At 44.7% G+C, this 17,792-nt stretch overlaps 1 protein-coding gene across 7 annotated transcripts in view; it reads right to left on the reverse strand.

The window, feature by feature from the left end:
* Positions 1–466: 466 nt before the first annotated feature.
* The window catches only part of rasgrp3 (RAS guanyl releasing protein 3 (calcium and DAG-regulated)), a 28,569-nt gene continuing 11,243 nt past the window's right edge, over positions 467–17,792 (reverse strand). For 5 of the 7 annotated variants that reach the window (XM_072709824.1, XM_072709826.1, XM_072709822.1 and 2 more), the window contains 12 exons: positions 17,102–17,249; positions 16,454–16,627; positions 14,647–14,763; positions 14,106–14,381; positions 13,650–13,730; positions 13,267–13,380; positions 12,701–12,816; positions 9,316–9,463; positions 9,141–9,177; positions 8,659–8,808; positions 7,702–8,057; positions 467–3,217 (listed from right to left, as the gene is read on the reverse strand). In XM_072709824.1, the coding sequence (XP_072565925.1) occupies positions 3,209–3,217; positions 7,702–8,057; positions 8,659–8,808; positions 9,141–9,177; positions 9,316–9,463; positions 12,701–12,816; positions 13,267–13,380; positions 13,650–13,730; positions 14,106–14,381; positions 14,647–14,763; positions 16,454–16,627; positions 17,102–17,249 (1,726 nt within the window). In that variant the 3' untranslated portion in view covers positions 467–3,208. Of the gene's footprint in view, positions 3,218–7,701; positions 8,058–8,658; positions 8,809–9,140; positions 9,178–9,315; positions 9,464–12,700; positions 12,817–13,266; positions 13,381–13,649; positions 13,731–14,105; positions 14,382–14,646; positions 14,764–16,453; positions 16,628–17,101; positions 17,250–17,792 lie in introns of those variants that run through there. The other 2 variants (XR_002839443.2, XM_023821552.2) reach the window with 2 other exon arrangements.

Here is a 17,792-nt window from a genome sequence, read left to right on the forward strand (position 1 = left end):
TCGACAGACCCACCGATACTGATTTACCTGCAATTAGCTCATATCGGCCGGGCTCTATAGTTGGATGTTTTTGGAAATGCATGGGACTGGTGGATTTTTTAAAACAAGCGGGAACTACAGCACTAGACAGAGACATTGAAAGTAGTTGGCAACTTGAGAACTTGTAAATTAAATACACTACCATGCGCGAACGGATCCTGGCTGTTGGTTCCTTATTTAGGAGATACTGAAGCAACATGTTCTAACGAGCTACGATCGTTAACGGCGCAACGAAAAGAAAGAAAAATTAAAGACACGTCTGTAGCAGAACATTTCACTGAACTGACCAGTTCATTCACCACAAACAATGAAATGCCTCATGAGGATGTACCAGCCTTTACCTCAGATGCCGGGGGGGGGGGCGCATCTGGTTTTGATAAGTTCTAACTCCTGGCAAAATATATATATATTAGCACCAACTCAAGGGTTGCAATAGATTTTTTTTTATTTGGCAGTGTGTATGGAAAACAACGATAAAGATATAAAATACACTGGCACCAGCACTTAATAATTTACCCTTCAGACAGTACGGTGTCCCGTGGAGGACAAATGTGGCCGTCAACTAAAGCAGAAGTCATTCTGTGTAAGACTAAAGGTGCATGTATTTCAGTATGTCATTAATAAATACCGGGACACTTAAAAAGACACTTCTACCTTTCATGCCATGTATTTTCAACATTTTTCTAAAAAAATATAGATATTCCTTTCTTAAATACAAGGACCAGCCATAAAAAAGCAAGAGTGATACTAGAGAAGTAGTGCTGGGAGGTGTCCTGTGTGCCTGCCTATCTGTGTGTGTATATCTACGTCAGATGTACTTTCTCTTGGAGCAGGGCTTGCTCAGGAGGGGAGCCACAGTGATGCATGTTATTGTCACCCACAGCTTCATGTTTACAGTTGGATCAATGATAAGATCAAATCAGGTCAAGGACATGACTGGCTACATAACTGCAGTGCAGACTGACCGCAAGCATGGCATCTGTGTGCTATCTGTGCTGACTGACTCTAGTCTGTTGGGGAATGAAATACTTTACAGCCAATCGCTCCCGAGAGGCCTGAGTCCCTGGACGGGCTGGGAGCATGAAGGCGACACAGCCATCGAAAGCACCGTCTGCTTATAGCAGGTGGGAGCAGAAAACACAGAACACAGTACAGAATGGGCTCTTAAGAAATAACTTCACACGACCAAAATATGTGATTACATACCGAGATTCCACTGTTTTTCAAGTAAACCAGCTATAATAACAATAATAATAATAATAATAATAATAATAACAATAATAATAATAATAGCATGAATGGTAAAATCAATGAACATGCTTTTTACAAAAAAACAAAGACATAAATGGACGTTCCTCAAACGTTATCAAGACAAGTTAACACGTGTTTTCCCCATCATATGCATTACTGACAAAGTTTCACCCTGCAGCTGTGATACACCCCTCGGAGGAACGCAGGAAGACTGGACATCCAAGACTCACAAGGTGACACTGCCTGTGCCCTCCAGCCCAACCCCAGCCGCCTTTGCCACTCTGTCATAAGTCAGAACTATACTGTAAGTGTCACAGAGATGACCAGCATCACCTAAAGAGTTCAGATGGAGGGTGGTTCCTTGGCTTGTGCCCCTGATCCAGGTTTGTTACCAGGCTCCCAAGGTGCTGCCTCAGGTCCTCAATGTCAGCCTCCCGTGACCCTATCTCAGGTTGCCACAGTCCATTGCTTAATCTTGGTCTCCTTGGCGAGGGATGGATTGTTCTGTCCGTCAGGCAAGAGCTCCAGTTCCTGGCCTCCCAGCTGACATCATTCTGACCAGCTGGAAGTCGCTCCATTTGTCAAGGCTGCTGTGAAGGCTAGCTCTTGCTATTAGGTGGCGAGACTGACCTTACAATTGATGTTAGAAGTTGAAGGTCACCTCTGGGTGAGTGTCAACCCCCAGGTATATACCTAGTCAGTAAATTATCTATTCAAACCTACACTGCACCACATTCTTATATATTAGCTTTATAATTTCCAGCTCAAATACCAGTAAATATCTTCATCTTTTCTTTCTTTCTGCTGTTAACACCAAACAAAGCCAAAAGCAGGATTGAGCTTCCAATCTACTCCTAACTAATTTACACCCAGGCCCCCCACATTTTCAATCTTAAATCTTATTAAAACAATATTCCAAATAAAGGTAATTATAATTACATTTACAACCAGGGTTTGAGTCTCCACCATGGCTCCATGTGTGTGTAGTTTGCATGTTCTCCCCATGTCATTGGGGGGTTTCCTCTGGGTACTCCGTTTTCCCCCCATAGTCCAAAAACTTGCTGAGGTTAACTGGGAATACCAAATTGTCCCTAGGTGTGCATGTGTGACTGAATGGTGTGTGAGTGTGCCCTGCGATGGGTTGGCACCCAATCCTGAGTTGTTCCCTGCCTTGTGCCCATAAGCCTCAGGGATATACCTGGGACCCCCACGACCCTGAATAGGATAAACAGTTACATGAAATGGATGGATGGAATTACAGTACATTGACAGTTATGAACCAGAATAGGAATTGCTTGGAATTTCATGTTACACAGGAGAGGAAGTGCCTCTTTGTTGTGTTCCAGATGGATATATGGAACATATATGAACACAGCTCAACATATATACTGTAAGTGTAGTGATTTTTTTTAGTATCTACTGCTTTCTGCCTCCATCTCACTTTCGTATCAGCCTCATTGTACCTGCTTGATTCTTTTACCCACAATTCTCCATCTTTCTGACTTTCTCTCATTTCACCATATCTTATAAATCCACACTTTCCACGAGTTATATTCACCAGTTCCATTCGGGGATGGGGGTCTTTACCTGCACATACACACAGACCCATGTCCACACACTGAGCCTGTGTGATCCTTGGTGTGGATGCTTGGGAGCACCATACACACACCACATTGTCTCTGGGGAACCAAGATTGGTTCCTGAAAAAGAAAAACCATCTACATTTGGACACCAAAATAATGGCTACCAGCATCTTTTTCTAACAAAGTCTATGCAGTCCATAAGGCCCCTCGCCACTCACGTGACTCTGGCCTATCCCGACTTACTGGACAGGGGGCCTCAAGCAGACCAGCACCTCCTCCAATGAAGGCAGCTTCCTTGGCCGGGGGATTGGGGGGTGGACCACGGGGGCACCAAGTCAGCTGTCCTAGAGACACAACAGAGATGCAAACATGGGACTGTTCACTGCTCAGAACTCAAAGAACTGGTCTGATTACTATTCTGGTCCAGGTTCACCTACCTTTTTAACCAAGAGGGTGTGGAGGTCCAATGCACTTATATAAATCTGAACTACTGAGAATTGCCAGTTTACGATGATGGGGTAATTTCAGTGGTAATGGTTTATGGACACTGTTCAAATTGCTTAACAAATGTTGACACATTACCTGCAGCACCAGGGTTATTGCTATTACTGCAGTCAATATGACAATAACACATGAATCATATTCCCTGATTTACTGAGCGTCCAACTTTCCTGGATTGTCCAGGTGACTGGTGCACATGACTCAGAAATGGTGAGCCTTGAATCTATTCCAGAAAGCACAGAACATGACGCAGGAGACACCCTGGATAGCATGCCAGTCCATTCCAGAGCACATGCTCTGTCTCCTTCTCATACACACAATCAAAGCAAACATATTGTAAATTTATTATCAATAATACTCGTGGCTTTTACTGAACAACATTTTAATCATTATCACCTATTTCATGACTTTATGAAAAGAAGCACCTTGACATTTAGTCTTTCTGCCAAATACTTGGTCTTCTTGAATGTTGCAAACATTAATGTCTAAATTGTTCTTGTACTTCCTTGATTTGTCCATAGATTCAAAGCGTTTATTATCATATGTACAGAAAAAGTAGTATTTCTCAGTACAATGAAATTCTTACTTTGCTGCCCACTCACAAATGCCAGGTTAAATTAAATTACAAGTACAAAGAGCATACTTGAGAAAAAATAGTGCAAAAAGAGCTTAAAGTGCAAAGTGACCTGTTGTGCAAATGAGGTAGGTCATGATATGCAAAGTGATCTGTTATGTAAATGAGGTAGGTCGTCTATTTAGGAGTCTGATTGTAGTAGGGAAGAAAGAGTTGTTTAGCCGGGATGTTCTAGATTTCACACTTCTGAACCTTCGTCCCGAGGGCAGGAGTGTGAACAGTCCATGTTGGGGGTGTGTCGGGTCTTTGAGGATGGAGGCAGCTCTCCTCAGTGCTCTGCGATGGTAAATGCTCTGCAAAGAGGGTAGTGGAGTCCTAATGATCTTCTCCGCAGTTGTTATCACTCTCTGCAGGCGTTTGCGGTCCATAGCAGTTGTGCTGCCATACCATGCGGTGATACAGCTGGTCAGTGTGCTCTCCACAATGCAGCTGTAGAAATTGCTGAGGATCTTGCGTGACATGCCAAACTTCCTCAGCCTCCTCAGGAAATACAGCCGCTGTTGAGCTTTCTTGACCAGCTGTGTGGTGTTCAGTGTCCAGGTGAGGTCCTCACAGATGTAGATGCCCAGGTATTTAAAGCTGCTCACCCTCTCCACTTCAAGCTCCCGGATAAACAGTGGCAGGCGGGGGCTCCTCGTCTTCCCCATGTCCACTATCATCTCCTTTGTCTTGTCAGTGTTGAGGGTGAGGTTATTGTCCTCACACCATGATACCAGGCCGGCCACCTCTCTCCTGTAAGCCGTTTCGTCCCCTCCAGTGATGCGACCGATCACTGCAGTGTCATCCGCGAACTTCAGGATGATGTTGTCCTTACTGGTGGCGACACAGTCGTGGGTGAACAGGGTGTAGAGGATGGGGCTGAGGACACAGCCCTGCGGGACGCCAGTGTTTGTAATAATGCTGGCTGAAGTCCTGTTGCCAATCCTGACAGATTGAGGTCTGCCAGTCAAAAAGTCCTGTAGCCAGTCACAGAGGGTGGGGTGCAGGCCGAGCGTGGTCAGTTTGTGGGTGAGTTTGTGGGGTATGACTGTGTTAAAGGCAGAGCTGTAATCAACAAAAAGTACCCTAATGTAGGAGTCTTTGTTTTCCAGGTGGGAGAGGAAGTAATGAAGGACAGCAGCAATAGCGTCTGATATGGACCTATTAGGCTGGTAGGCATACTGCAGAGGGTCCAGAGTGTCTGGGATGTTGCTCTGGATGTAGGCCAGCACCACTCTCTCAAAACATTTTGCAATGATAGGAGTGAGTGCAACTGGTCTATAGTCATTTAGGCAAGTGGCTGGGCTTTTCTTGGGGAGGGGGACAATGGTTGTTGTCTTGAAGCATGTGGGAACGGTGCTCTGGCTGAGGGAAAGATTAAAAATGGAGGTGAGAACATCAGCCAGCTCATTAACACATGCTTTAAGGGCCCGTCCAGGAATGTTGTCTGGTCCTGTTGCTTTGCGGGGGTTGATTCTCCTCAGGGCTCTGCATACTTGGTCTGTTGTAAGTACTGGGGGGGAGGATTGGGTGATCTGGAGGTTCTGGGAGGTCTGGTTCCGAAGAGTCTGAGAAGTCTGGCAGTTCTTGGAGGTCTGGGAGGTCTCAAAACGAGTATAGAACACATTGAGGTCATCCAGCAGGCTGCCTGCAGAACTGATGGTGCTGGTAGTGGCCTTATACTCTGTGATGTGCTGCAGGCCTTGCCACATCCTCCCGGGGTCAGCAGAAGAGTAGAAGCCATCCAGCTTCTCTCTGTACCGCCTCTTAGCCTCTGTGATTGCTTTCCGCAGTCTGTACTTCGCAGCTTTGTACTCCATCTCATTGCCTGATCTGAATGCAAGAGAGCGAGCGCGCAGCATATGTCGTACCTGACTGTTAATCCAGGGCTTCTGATTGGGGAACTTCCTCACTTGTGTGGTGGGCACGATATTGTCAACACAAAAGCTGATGTACCCAGTCACGCACTCAGCATAGTCCTGTATGTTAATAGAACAGTCCTCCATAGTGGCTGCAGTTTCAAACACATCCCAGTCTGTCTGGGCAAAACAGTCCTGCAGGATGCTCTCAGTCTCTGAGCTCCAGCGTGTAACAGGTTTGATGACAGGGTTTGATTGTTTCAGCTTCTGTCTGTAAGCTGGGTACATAAACAGAGAGATGTGGTCTGACTGTCCAAAGGGGGGGCGCTGTACAGCCCTGTATGAACCGCGTATGTTACTGTAGACGTGGTCTAAGGTGTTCTTGTCCCGTGTGGGAATGTCCACATGTTGGTAGTATTTTGGAAGTACAGTCCGTAAGTTGCACTTATTAAAGTCACCAGCGACGATAAAAGCAGCGTCTAAATGAGTTGACTCTAATGAGCTGATGACGTCGTGGAGTTTGCCGAGTGCCGCTGTGCAGTTAGCTCGCGGCTGGATGTAAACAATGCCCAAAAACACAGCCGAGAGCTCCCGTGGCAGATAATAGGGGCGGCATTTCAGCATTAAAAGCTCCAAGTCTGGCGAACAGTACTTGTGGACAGTCTGTACATCTACACACCACGAGTTGTTAATAAATGCACACACACCTCCCCCAATAGCCTTACCGGAGGCTGCAGTGCGATCTCCCCGGTGTACTGAGTGTGTTTGTAGCTGAACGGCGCATTCCGGAACTTTGTCTGAAAGCCAGGTCTCAGTGAAAATAAGAGCGCAACATTCTCTTATTTCCCGTTGCGTTGTGATCCTGGCTCGTAGTTCGTCCAGTTTGTTTTCCAGGGACCGCACGTTGGCCAGTAAGAGGCTGGGTAGCGGTGGTCGGCTAGCCCGAGCCTTTAGCCTAGCATGTAGCCCCCCCCTCTTGCCTCGCTTGCGTCGCCGTCTCCGAAGCGCTCTCCTGGGGTCAGCCGGCTCGCCAGGACTCGACGCCTCGGGGTATACCCGGGAGTGGGGGTGGCGGTGGTGACGATGAAGCTCCGGTGGTATGAAAACAGTAAAGTCCAGATCATTGTGTGAGTTACCGATGTCCAGTGCTTCCTATCCAGTGCTTCCTATATGTCCTTGATCTAGATCCTGGGCCAGCAACCCTGATCCGGGAGTGCCAGTATTCAGCAGGTTTTGTATCCTACCTGATGCATTACAATCTGCCTGAGATCAGGTGTGGTTCATCAGAGACCAGGTAGGATAGAAAACCTGCTGCATATCGGCACGCTAGGATCAGGGTTGGCCACCCCTGACCAAGATCACCTTTCTGGGAAAGAAAGAGGGGTGCCCCAAAGTATAATGGCCTTTTGTTATAATGTCCGGCTCCTGGACCCATGCCAGAAAGTGAAGCCATACTAATAAAATGGAAAAGCATCCCTGCGACTGGCCTTGAGTGTGAAATGAGAGATGAGAGAATGAGGCTGACTAGGTCGGTGGGTCGGGGCTATTTATTGATGTCATCTCCATGGTTTTCATACTAAACATGTTTTTTGTCACAATGTACCCATTGCACATTTTGTCTTATTCTCCATTACAGGTTTCTGCCTGTTTTTCCCACAAGCTTTTGTTTTTATTTTTAGTAGGTCATATTACGAAACAGTGTGAACTTCCACTATAAAACATAATGTGCACATACAATCTTTGTATTTCCAACAAACAAGTAATGAAAAGACAAACTAATAAGATTTATAAACATAGACAGTAATCAAACTCCACAGGGGCACACTGATAGGAAGCAGACAGGCAGTAGGTATACCTCAGGGCACACCCCCTGGTTCAATGGCTCCCCAGGCTTCTCCATCTGTTCCTGGGAGTCCTGGCAGTCTCGGGATCGTCTCGGGGCCTCATTTTCCCAGCGGGCAAAGCCCTTTTCCTTGGAATTCTTGCTGTGCAGTCGGTACCTCATCTTGGGAAATGTGTGTGAACCCCCATCGACAGGAGCCCAGGCATGCTCGGACCACAGGGGTTCCGTCTGTGTGGCCTGGCTGGTGGTAGCCCGTTGCAGCCGTACTGAGATCTTCTGGGCAGAGCCAGTCATCAAAGTGATGGACTGGGCCTCCAGGGTAGGGCTTCCTGGTGCCACTTTGGGGAACTCAAACACTTCGTCTTCATCTGCAAGAAGACAGAGGTCAGCTACTTTAGGCTGTACCGACCTGTGTCTGTAAGTCAGAAGTTATGTGCGTCAGTACTAACCTATGCATGAGGCCTAGAAGCTACCGACCTAAGCCTGCCAGTTGGAACATATGTGCAGCAGTATTGACTTGCTTGAACGACCTGGAAATTAAATGCTGCAGTATCGACTTGCTTGCGTGGTCCGAAAACTGATGCAGTACTGACCTGTTCACATGGTTCTGAAGCTATGTTCAGCAATAAAACCTGCGTGCATGGGCCGGAAGCTACGTGTGGCAGTATTGATTTGCACGCATCTTCAGGAAGCTACATGCAGCAGTACTGACCTGCTTGTGTGGTCCCGAAGCTACGTGTAATCATAGTTACCTGTGCATGCAGGCCAGAAGCTATATGTAGCAGCACCAAACTACACATGGGCAGTACTGACTTGCGTGCGCTGGAAACCATGTGCGCCAAGACTGACCTGCATGTATGGGCCCGAAGCTACCTGCAGCAGTACTGACTTGCACCTGTGGGCCTGAAGCTATGTGTGGCAGTATGGACCTGCATGCATGAGCCCAAAGCTATGTGCGGCAGTACAGACCTGCACATGCGGGCAGGGTGGGGCTGCTGGGCAGTGAGCTGTGAACGGCGGTGCTGGGTGCCACGCTAACCAGGGAGGAGGCATGCGGAAGCTTCCTGCAGGCTAGGACCAGCAGCTCTCGGCACTGCTTGTGACAGTTCACTCCACAATCTGAAAAAGAGCACAAAAGCTGTGTAATGCAGCACAGTGTAGCACAGCAGGATGAAATATGGGGCAGCCATCTGTAATCATAAACAGAAGAGGGGAACAGGCTGTCGGTTAGGCTATGTGGAGTCAGCTAGCATAAGGCTAATGATAGACCTGGGACTCATAGCCAAGCATCACATGGGCCGCAGGCAGCAATGGTGAGTGAGGCCCTAGCAAAGGGGTGTTAATGTAGTTAGGTAAAAACCACATGGACCGCACAGACCACAGCAGACTGAGAAGCAGGGCCCAGCAGGCAGGCGAAGCTGAGATCCCAGCACCAGGTGGATGGCACTCACCTTTACACTTATATCCCTGCTTGATGATGCCCCATAACTGTGGGAGAGAAGTGAGGGGGGGGCAAGAGAATGTCAGTGGATGAGAGGACAAGCAGATTGTGGGAAAAAGGGAGGTAAATACATGAAAGGCAGGGTGGCCATGGTGTGCTTGCGAGGGAGGCTTGCAGAGACTCACAAAGCCGGCACAGTGCTCGCAGAAGGTAGGCTTCAGGTATGTCATCTCCTGAAAGTTGTGGATAAACAAAGGGCCCATTTTCGACTGCAGCTGGGAGTTCGCTCTGAGGAAGTAGGCCATCATTTCATCCTTGCTGATAAGTCCGTCCCTGGTGACATGGAGAGGCGAAGAAAGGAATGAGGGGAGGATCTGGGACTTTATTTACTAGTTTAATACTATTTATTATTATTATTAATAATAATAATAATAATAATTATTATTATTATTCTTATTATTACTGATATACCCAACACTGAATGCCAGATTTCAGGGTAATGGGTAAGGGTGCGGATGTGGACCATTCTGCACCGATGCAGTGACAGAACATAATTGATTATAGCCATGTAACATTGCTTGTTAATTTTCCAGCTGTGGCTGGAAAATAAAAGTTCTATAATTCAAAAGAACTTCCTCGTAGCTACCTTCACTGTCTATAAAGTGCTTTTCCACTGCACCAGGTACTTTTTTATGGTACTTAAACTTTTCCCTGTGGAATTCCACTACCAATCACTGGGTTGCTCATGGTCATATCTTCTGCGCAGTGATATGATTGGTGTTTGGAGTTCTGTAGAAGGTAATAGTTCCTACATTAAACTGCTCACTACAAAGTCTGTGGATTATATCTCCAAAACTAGGCATCTCCCAGCAGAACAACCTGGATGGATCAATGGCACTAAATCCCCTCTAAAACACATCTCTTTCAAGAACTGCTCCTTTAAATTGCGATCTGTTTGGAACAACATAAAACAGGATCATGATGGCATGACAGGAAATAAAATATTTTGTATAATATACTAGAACAGCACGGTATTATTTCTTTGTAATAAATATTGGGGCATTTATAAAGCAAAAAAGGAGTTCAACATAAGCAATTAGTTACAACATACATGTAATGCACTGCACTACAGAAGGATTTAAGGTTTGTTTTGTGAGGATGATCATTTTCCAATTATTTTGGTTTACAATTTAATTTAATCTTAAAACATTTATTTTAACCATTAAAGTAATTATTTTATGGAAGAAGTACACTGCTGAAAAGTACATTTGTAAAGAAATGTTTAAATAATTAAAAGGGAGTTCATAGTCAATGATGAAAAATAGCAATGTGCGTTAATATAGAAATTTGACAATGCAATGCATCGAAATGCATCTTGGAATCGAATCGAATCATTACATGAAAACTGTAATTGAATCGTGAGACCAGTGAATATGCACAGTCCTGGTAACGGCAGTGGGCGTGACTAAGCTGAATACCACACTCAGCTGTCACATGCATGAACACACCCATATGGCTAAATAGATGGAGTATCACCTTCATCACTTTTTTCTAACACGATAGAACTTTTTTGCAGCATAAATGTACAACAGAACATATATGTGTTTGTATGGGGGGAGTCACACAAATATGCTGTAGGAAAATACTGGCACAAGAACTTGGTTGGGGGACATGGCTACCATTCCACTGGAAAGATATGCAATTTAAGGTTAATTGACTACTGTATTAAAACCCCCTGAAATCTCCAAAGTTCCCAGACATAGACATGCATCCTCTCAGGCAGCTGGAATGCAATTGTAATACCCCACTGCACAGAGATGCCATTGGAATACAGTCAGGCAGTACTGCTCTGTTTGTCCTTTATGTTATGCCGTACCTTCTGCTGGCCCTGCAATTAACCATGTATTCGAACCATCAGAAAAGCTTCATATTTGGGGGAAAACACTTTCTTTTTCCAGACTCACCCCTCACAGTGTCATTCTGCTCTGTTTGTCCTAATATGAACCTATTGACTTATTTATCACTAGACCTCACATGCAATACAGCCTAGTATCTGTACTCTTCTGTAAAAATCCAGTTTGTAAAAACTGGTCAAAGATATCAATTATAGCAACTCTCTGAAATGCACTTATCCATGAAACCTTTCATCTTAATATTGGTATAAAGGTTGACAAGTCAATCTTCCAGTCATTTATCCCGGAGCCTATCCTATGCAACATATGGCACAAGGCTGGGGTACAATCAGGTCAGGGTGCCAGTCCATCTTAGGGCACATACACTGTGGTGAGTAGCCCAGCAGCCCACAGTTTAGGAATCTCTGTTCATATCCAGAAGGTTGTAGGTTCAGATCCTACACCCAGCACATTTATCACTGCTGGGCACTTGAAAAATGCCCTAACTGCACTATAGGTGACGCTAGCTGACCTCACTCCCTGATGCCAAGCTCTCCTCATTTGTGCGTCGGTTTGGACAGAAGCTTCTGCTAAAGAAATTAATTTAAATATACATATATACACACAATCCATATTTGGAAAAAAACAATGTTTTCCTTTAGACTTGTGTCAAAAAAGATTCCAGAGCAGCTTTCAGTACACCTGTGCTTGTGTTCACGGCACTGGCTCTCTTTGGTACAAAGATCAAACCTGCTCAAGCAGACACATTGGTTCTGATAAGTCCATAGCTCACAATCTCTAGGAGACGACTTTGCCGCCCCCTCCCCTGCCATCCTAGCCCAGCCTGGTCTGGCACTCTATAACTCTAGTCAGGGCCAAAGCAAGAGCTCCAACATTCAGACCACTACCTGTAAAGATTCATCATCCTATTGCTTTTTTATACACTCCATTCTGGACAAATGCAAACATACAACCACCAAATCTGTAGAACTGTAGAAAGACCGCATCCGATGTCATGCTTAGGGAAGTGCACTTGTAATTGAAAGTTTGCAGGTTCGAATCCCTGTCCAGCAAGGCACCACTGAGGTACCCTGAGCAAGGTACTGCCCCCAAGCACTGCTCCCTGGGCACTGAATTAGCTGCCCCCTGCTGTGTCACATTGTCACATATGGGTTAAAAGCGGAGAACACATTTTGTTGTTGTGCACTGTGTGCTGTGGTGTATCGACAATCAATAACTAAATTCTAACTTAATTGTAATCTGGGTGAAATACCTTATTTCATTATAAAGTATATCGATCAGCTCCAATTATGGTGGACAACCCACTCACTGGCTTGAAGAAAACCTGCTTTGTGTGTGTGTGCGTGCACGTGTGTGTGGATTCTGTTTATATTACATTGTGGGGACCAAATGTTCCCTACAATGTAATAAAAACCTGTTATTTTGACCATTTTCCAGGTCCCCACAGAGATCTGTGAATGCAGTCAATAAAGTAAAAATGCCATATGTCTCGTATTTTGTTACTTATGGTTAAGGTTAGGGCTGGATAGGGGTTAAGGTTGTCATGTTGGGATTAGAGTTTTACCCATAGAAATTAATGGAGAATTCCCACAAAGATATAATTACAAACCTACATGTGTGTGTGTTTGTGTGTGTGAGTGTGTGTGTAACCACTCACTGGTCCTTGTCCAGGACACAGAAGGAGTCCAGGAAGGGGAAGTTTGCAGTGATGCTTTCAAAGTCCTCCTGAGAGATGTAGCCGTCATGGTCATGGTCATAATTCCTGAACACAGACTGCCCAAGAAAGCATCAACATAAACAGAATTACAGTAATAAAGCTGACAACATATTCCTGATGCATATAAGAATACACCAGGTACCATGGATTGACAGATGCAATCAGATTGACACTATTGCATAACAAACTAACAGTTTACATTGTTAAGGCTGTAAAAATTAACTGGAAAAAACATGAGGATCATGAATGAATGGATGAACATATGCAAGACAGAATGTGGGAATTGAATGGATGAACACAGACAGGACAGAGTGTGGTAAGTGAATGGATGAACACAGACAGGACAGAGTGTGGTAAGTGAATGGATGAACACAGACAGGACAGAGTGTGGTAAGTGAATGGATGAACACAGACAGGACAGAGTGTGGTAAGTGAATGGAAGTGAATGATGAATAGACAGGAGACAGGACAGACTGAAGGTGTGATGAAGAGATATGAGCACATACATCCACCACTTTCCTGATGTGCTTGTTCACGACGGAAGGGTTGGGTTTTGTGTGCACCCCTGAGGCCCAGTCCAGCGGGGCCATCGGCTTATTGGGCGTGGTGGGAGAGGTGGGCTGTAAGAAATAGCAGAAGCACTGTAATAGTACAAATAGCATGTTTATCTTACTGAGCTCAGAACAGTTAGCTTCCAAGAGCTGCCTCACATCCAAAAAAAAAACCTTAAAATAAGATTGATGTCTTTTCATAAACACAGCTCTCTTTGGAGTTAAACACTTTTTTTCAGTACACTGAATTCTCTTCACCACAAACAATGTTCATTTTAAAAAATACACTGCAGTCAGTACATTAAAGGTTGCAGTCTATGTTTTTCATGCTGACTTACCAGAGACTTTGGGTTCCGGGGTTCCCTCAGTAATGAGAGCTCATAAATCTCATCTTCTGTGTAATACAAATCTAGAGAGAGCTGAAAAGATCAGAGGTGCTGAAATCATGACAGTCATTAACGCACCAGCTTTTGTTTGGCTCTGCCCATTGACTAATCTCTCAACTGCACAGTGGGTGGAGTGGAACATAAATTTTTTTATTAGAAAGGGAGAACATGGGGGACATTCTCACTGGCCTATTTCAGAAACATGGTAGAAGTAATGCTTTGGTTGTAAAATAAACATTTCAGTGGGGACTGAAAATGAAACACACTGCCCTTCAGAACTCAAATTCTTTTTCAAACCAGATTATTGATACAGAAAATGATACTGAACATTGTTCCAATGTTGCTGAATGGAGCACAAAGTCATATGGTTCACAAGGTCACAGGACTTGTAATGGGTGTAACACTCACTGCCAGCAGGTAGATAAGGTCCATGTTGGGCTCCACCTGTGATGCCATTTTCTGCAGGGACACCAGCTCATTGAAGGTCAAGTAGAGCTGCTGCATCTTCACAATGTTCACCTTGCCGTCATCCACCCAGTCAGGGAAGACCACATGGACGGCGATCAGGTCCTTCAGGTGCACTCCCAGGATCGGGATCTTGAAGCACTCACAGTCAGTGAAGGCCTTGCGGTAGGCGCTATAGTTGCCATTGGAGGAGACCAGCTCTGTCATCTCGTTCCAGATCTGAATTGGACGCACGTGGTGGTATTACAGAAATACACACAAAATGAGAAGCTAAAAGCGAACTTAAGCAAACATGAATTGAAACTAATTTATCATTAATTTTAAAGTAGGATAAGAGTAAACAAAATCTAGCAACTGGGAGGGACAGTGAACTGTGGCTGAATGAAGAGTGTGGAGTGTATGTGGAGTATGGAGAGTATGAAGAGTATGGAGAAATGGAGCTGAATGCAGAGAGAATGAAGCTGAAGCAAAGGAAGAGATGGACCTTTGTGACCTCGGGCGCCAGGTGCAGGAGCGTCTCCTTGAGGCGCGAGATGGAGCTGTGGCTGAGCCCCCCCACCACCGCCATCAAGGTGTTGAAGTTCTGCAGGTAGAGTAGTTTCTGCATGCAAGGGAAACAGAGGGGGGGAGGCAGCATGAGGGAGGGCAGCTGGTACAGCAGCCGCTCCTCCCACGCCATCTGCTCCCAGGAGCAGCACGGAGCAGCGGTAAAGAAGCTCCAGTTTGGTGAGCCTCGTTAAAGGGGCAGGCTTACCCCAACTTCTGGTACAACTAGCTTTAGATAGGAAAAACCCTTTAACCAATCTTGGTTTGACCAGGATGCTTTTAAAGCAATGACCTAAAAAGCTACTGATAAATTAAAAATATTTTTACCATAACACCTTGTTTTTTTGTGAATCATAAATGATTATTATGGAGTATTCATCTTAATTAAGATTAATCATAATTTTTGCTCAGAGTCTTGGACAATTCAATGTTTAAGTAGTTTAATATTTCGGCAGTCCCAGTTATGTTTAAATCTGTATTATCATTAAATATCTTATCTTGTCCCATTCCCATTAGCATATTCACAGTGCAGAATTTCTCTTGGGAAAGGTCAGAAACGTCAGGATTAAATTACAGTCAGTGTCCTTTGAAAACAAAAGCCAAAGGTAGGGAGCAGGCTTGAACAGCCCAGTCAGCACTTGCAGCTTCCACACCAACTGATTGTCATGGCAATGCTAGGATCCTACAGCTCACGTTTAGCATTTACATTTTCTCTGGCTTTTTGACTGTTTCACGAAATGTCTATTTGATTTCAGAATGTGGGGGTTTACAGGTGTTTCGCACATTAGAGAGCAAATCAGGGGATGTGTACTAGAAAATGGCCAGCGGGAAAACCTATTTACACAAAAGCAGCAGAACAACGGGAATGTTAGCTGTCTGGTATGTTTTTGTCTCCAGAAATATGGTATTAATATGTTTATAAAGGTTTCCATGTAACACAGCAGAAATGTGAACCCTGGCACAGGGACATGTCTTGAATGTTTTCCAAGACTCTAAGATGCACCCATTGGCCATTGGTCAGCGTCTCTAGATTTCAGTGAAACCAGAGCCTAGCTGAGGTGAATGTTCTGCCTGCCTGGAGATAAACACTGAGTATATTATTATTATATTTGTCTCTCCAGGACAGTAAATGTTTCATCAACCCATTTAAGACCCATTAAATAATGATAGTTGCATAATGTGCATGACCAGACATCAAACACAAAGGAAAAGAAGTGCTGTATTTGTAAGAGGTGTACTCCCCATTTTCATACTACAGACAAACCGGACATATTTTGTCTAACATGTTGTTTTAATATGACTATGAAAACCACTGTTTTTGATTAGTCTATTTTATGCTTAGTTTTAGTTTAACACAGCCTTATATCATAATGGTGGGCAGGGTGCATGACTGTTGTATTCATTTAGATGGCTTTCATAGGGGGTTCTATAGAGAATAAACTACTGTCTTATTTGTATCTCTAAAGGAGTTCTGCTTATCTAAAGGTTTAGATGCTTAATTTGGTTCTTTGAAAAAAAAAAGCACAATTTCTCCCAAACTGGACACAAGCCTGCAATAAAAACATAATGAGATCTACAGTTTTTTATGATGAATTCTCTGAGCAATCCATAAGCTCTTGTTGTATCAAAAGTGGAACAAAAAGGTATACAAAACATATTTTTGACCTCAAAACTAATAGTAGGATGTGAATAACACTGATAATAGTCTTCAGTTTAACCAAAGCAAGGTGGAGTAGGGGGACTACCTGGGCCACGTGGATGAACTTGGTGATGACCTCAGCGCGATGGTGTGGAGTCAGCTTGCTTAGGACCATCAGTTGCACCCACTGGGAGACACCATTGAAGAGGGCGATGGAACGCTCCAAGGTGGGATTGTCTACCAGGCATCCGTGTATCACGTAGCTTTGGTAGTCTGTGAACTGCAGAGAGAGCAGATGCTGAGGTTCTATCCCGGACCTTCTGGAGTACTCAGACAAGCAACCCTTTTTGAACCAGGAAGTTTGTCAACATCATGGGAAAAAAAAACATAAGGATGAACCTTCAACAAGGAAGGGAAAATGGCATCATCATCATACCAAAGCTCAGATCCACCCAAAAGAGGGGAAGACCAGATACCCAATTCAGGCAAAAAAACAGGAAAACACTGCAGGGAAATGTCCATAACAAAAACAGCCCCAGATGGTAAATTATTTACACTCTCTTATCAACATCCATGGCTGGAGGAGGAGGAGCTACAGCTATGGGGAAAATGGTTTGGCTCAGGTCCCAGGTGTAGAACGAACAGCCAAAGATTGACAAAGCTGCGGAGGGTTCAGTGGAAACCCAGCATGCGACACGTCAATGTTTCCATGGACAACCTTCACCCCGCAATTGACTGCAGCGAATAGTCCTACCGAAATTCTGCGAAATGACTTGTACTCTAGGAAGGTCAGGTGCTCTGCTAGCTCCATGGGCTCCAGGTGGTCAAACAGAAGTGACGCCTTGCCCTTCTTCGGCTGCTTCTTCCTCTGGGTCAGTTTTCTCATCCAGTCATAAGACGGACTGCCAAACACAAACAGAGCACAGCACACACTGTCAGACATGCCGCTTTCTCTTCATCTGCCACTGTTTGACGTGAAGCTAACATCTTAGTGACAGTGTGACAAAGGCTAACAGACTCACTGTATCAGGCAGCACCGTGTAGCGGCAAGTAGGACTGACCTCCTTTGCCTTTATATCCACTTCAAGTGTTCAGCTGTGTGCTTGCAAATTGCCTTTCTGCACACTATTGTTATTTTTTGCACCAAACACGAGAATGGCTTCCTCTTAGTTTTAACGAGTATGGTCCTTCTCCTCTGATCTCTCATTAACAAGTTGTTTTCAGCAACAGAATTGTCATTGATTAGATGTTTTTGTTTATTGCACCATTCTCTGTAATCACTACACACGACAGTGTGTGGAAATAACAGGAAGGTGGCTGTTTCACCATTTCTGGAACCACCAATCACGCCATGTTTAAAATTTCTTTGATCACGAGACCTCTATCTGCATACTGCATGTGCTCAGTGGCAGACACACGATTAACCAGGATGTGTAACTAATAAG

The sequence above is a fragment of the Paramormyrops kingsleyae genome, chromosome 3 (assembly GCF_048594095.1).
Source record: "Paramormyrops kingsleyae isolate MSU_618 chromosome 3, PKINGS_0.4, whole genome shotgun sequence".
Classification (NCBI taxonomy): Eukaryota; Metazoa; Chordata; class Actinopteri; order Osteoglossiformes; family Mormyridae; genus Paramormyrops; species Paramormyrops kingsleyae.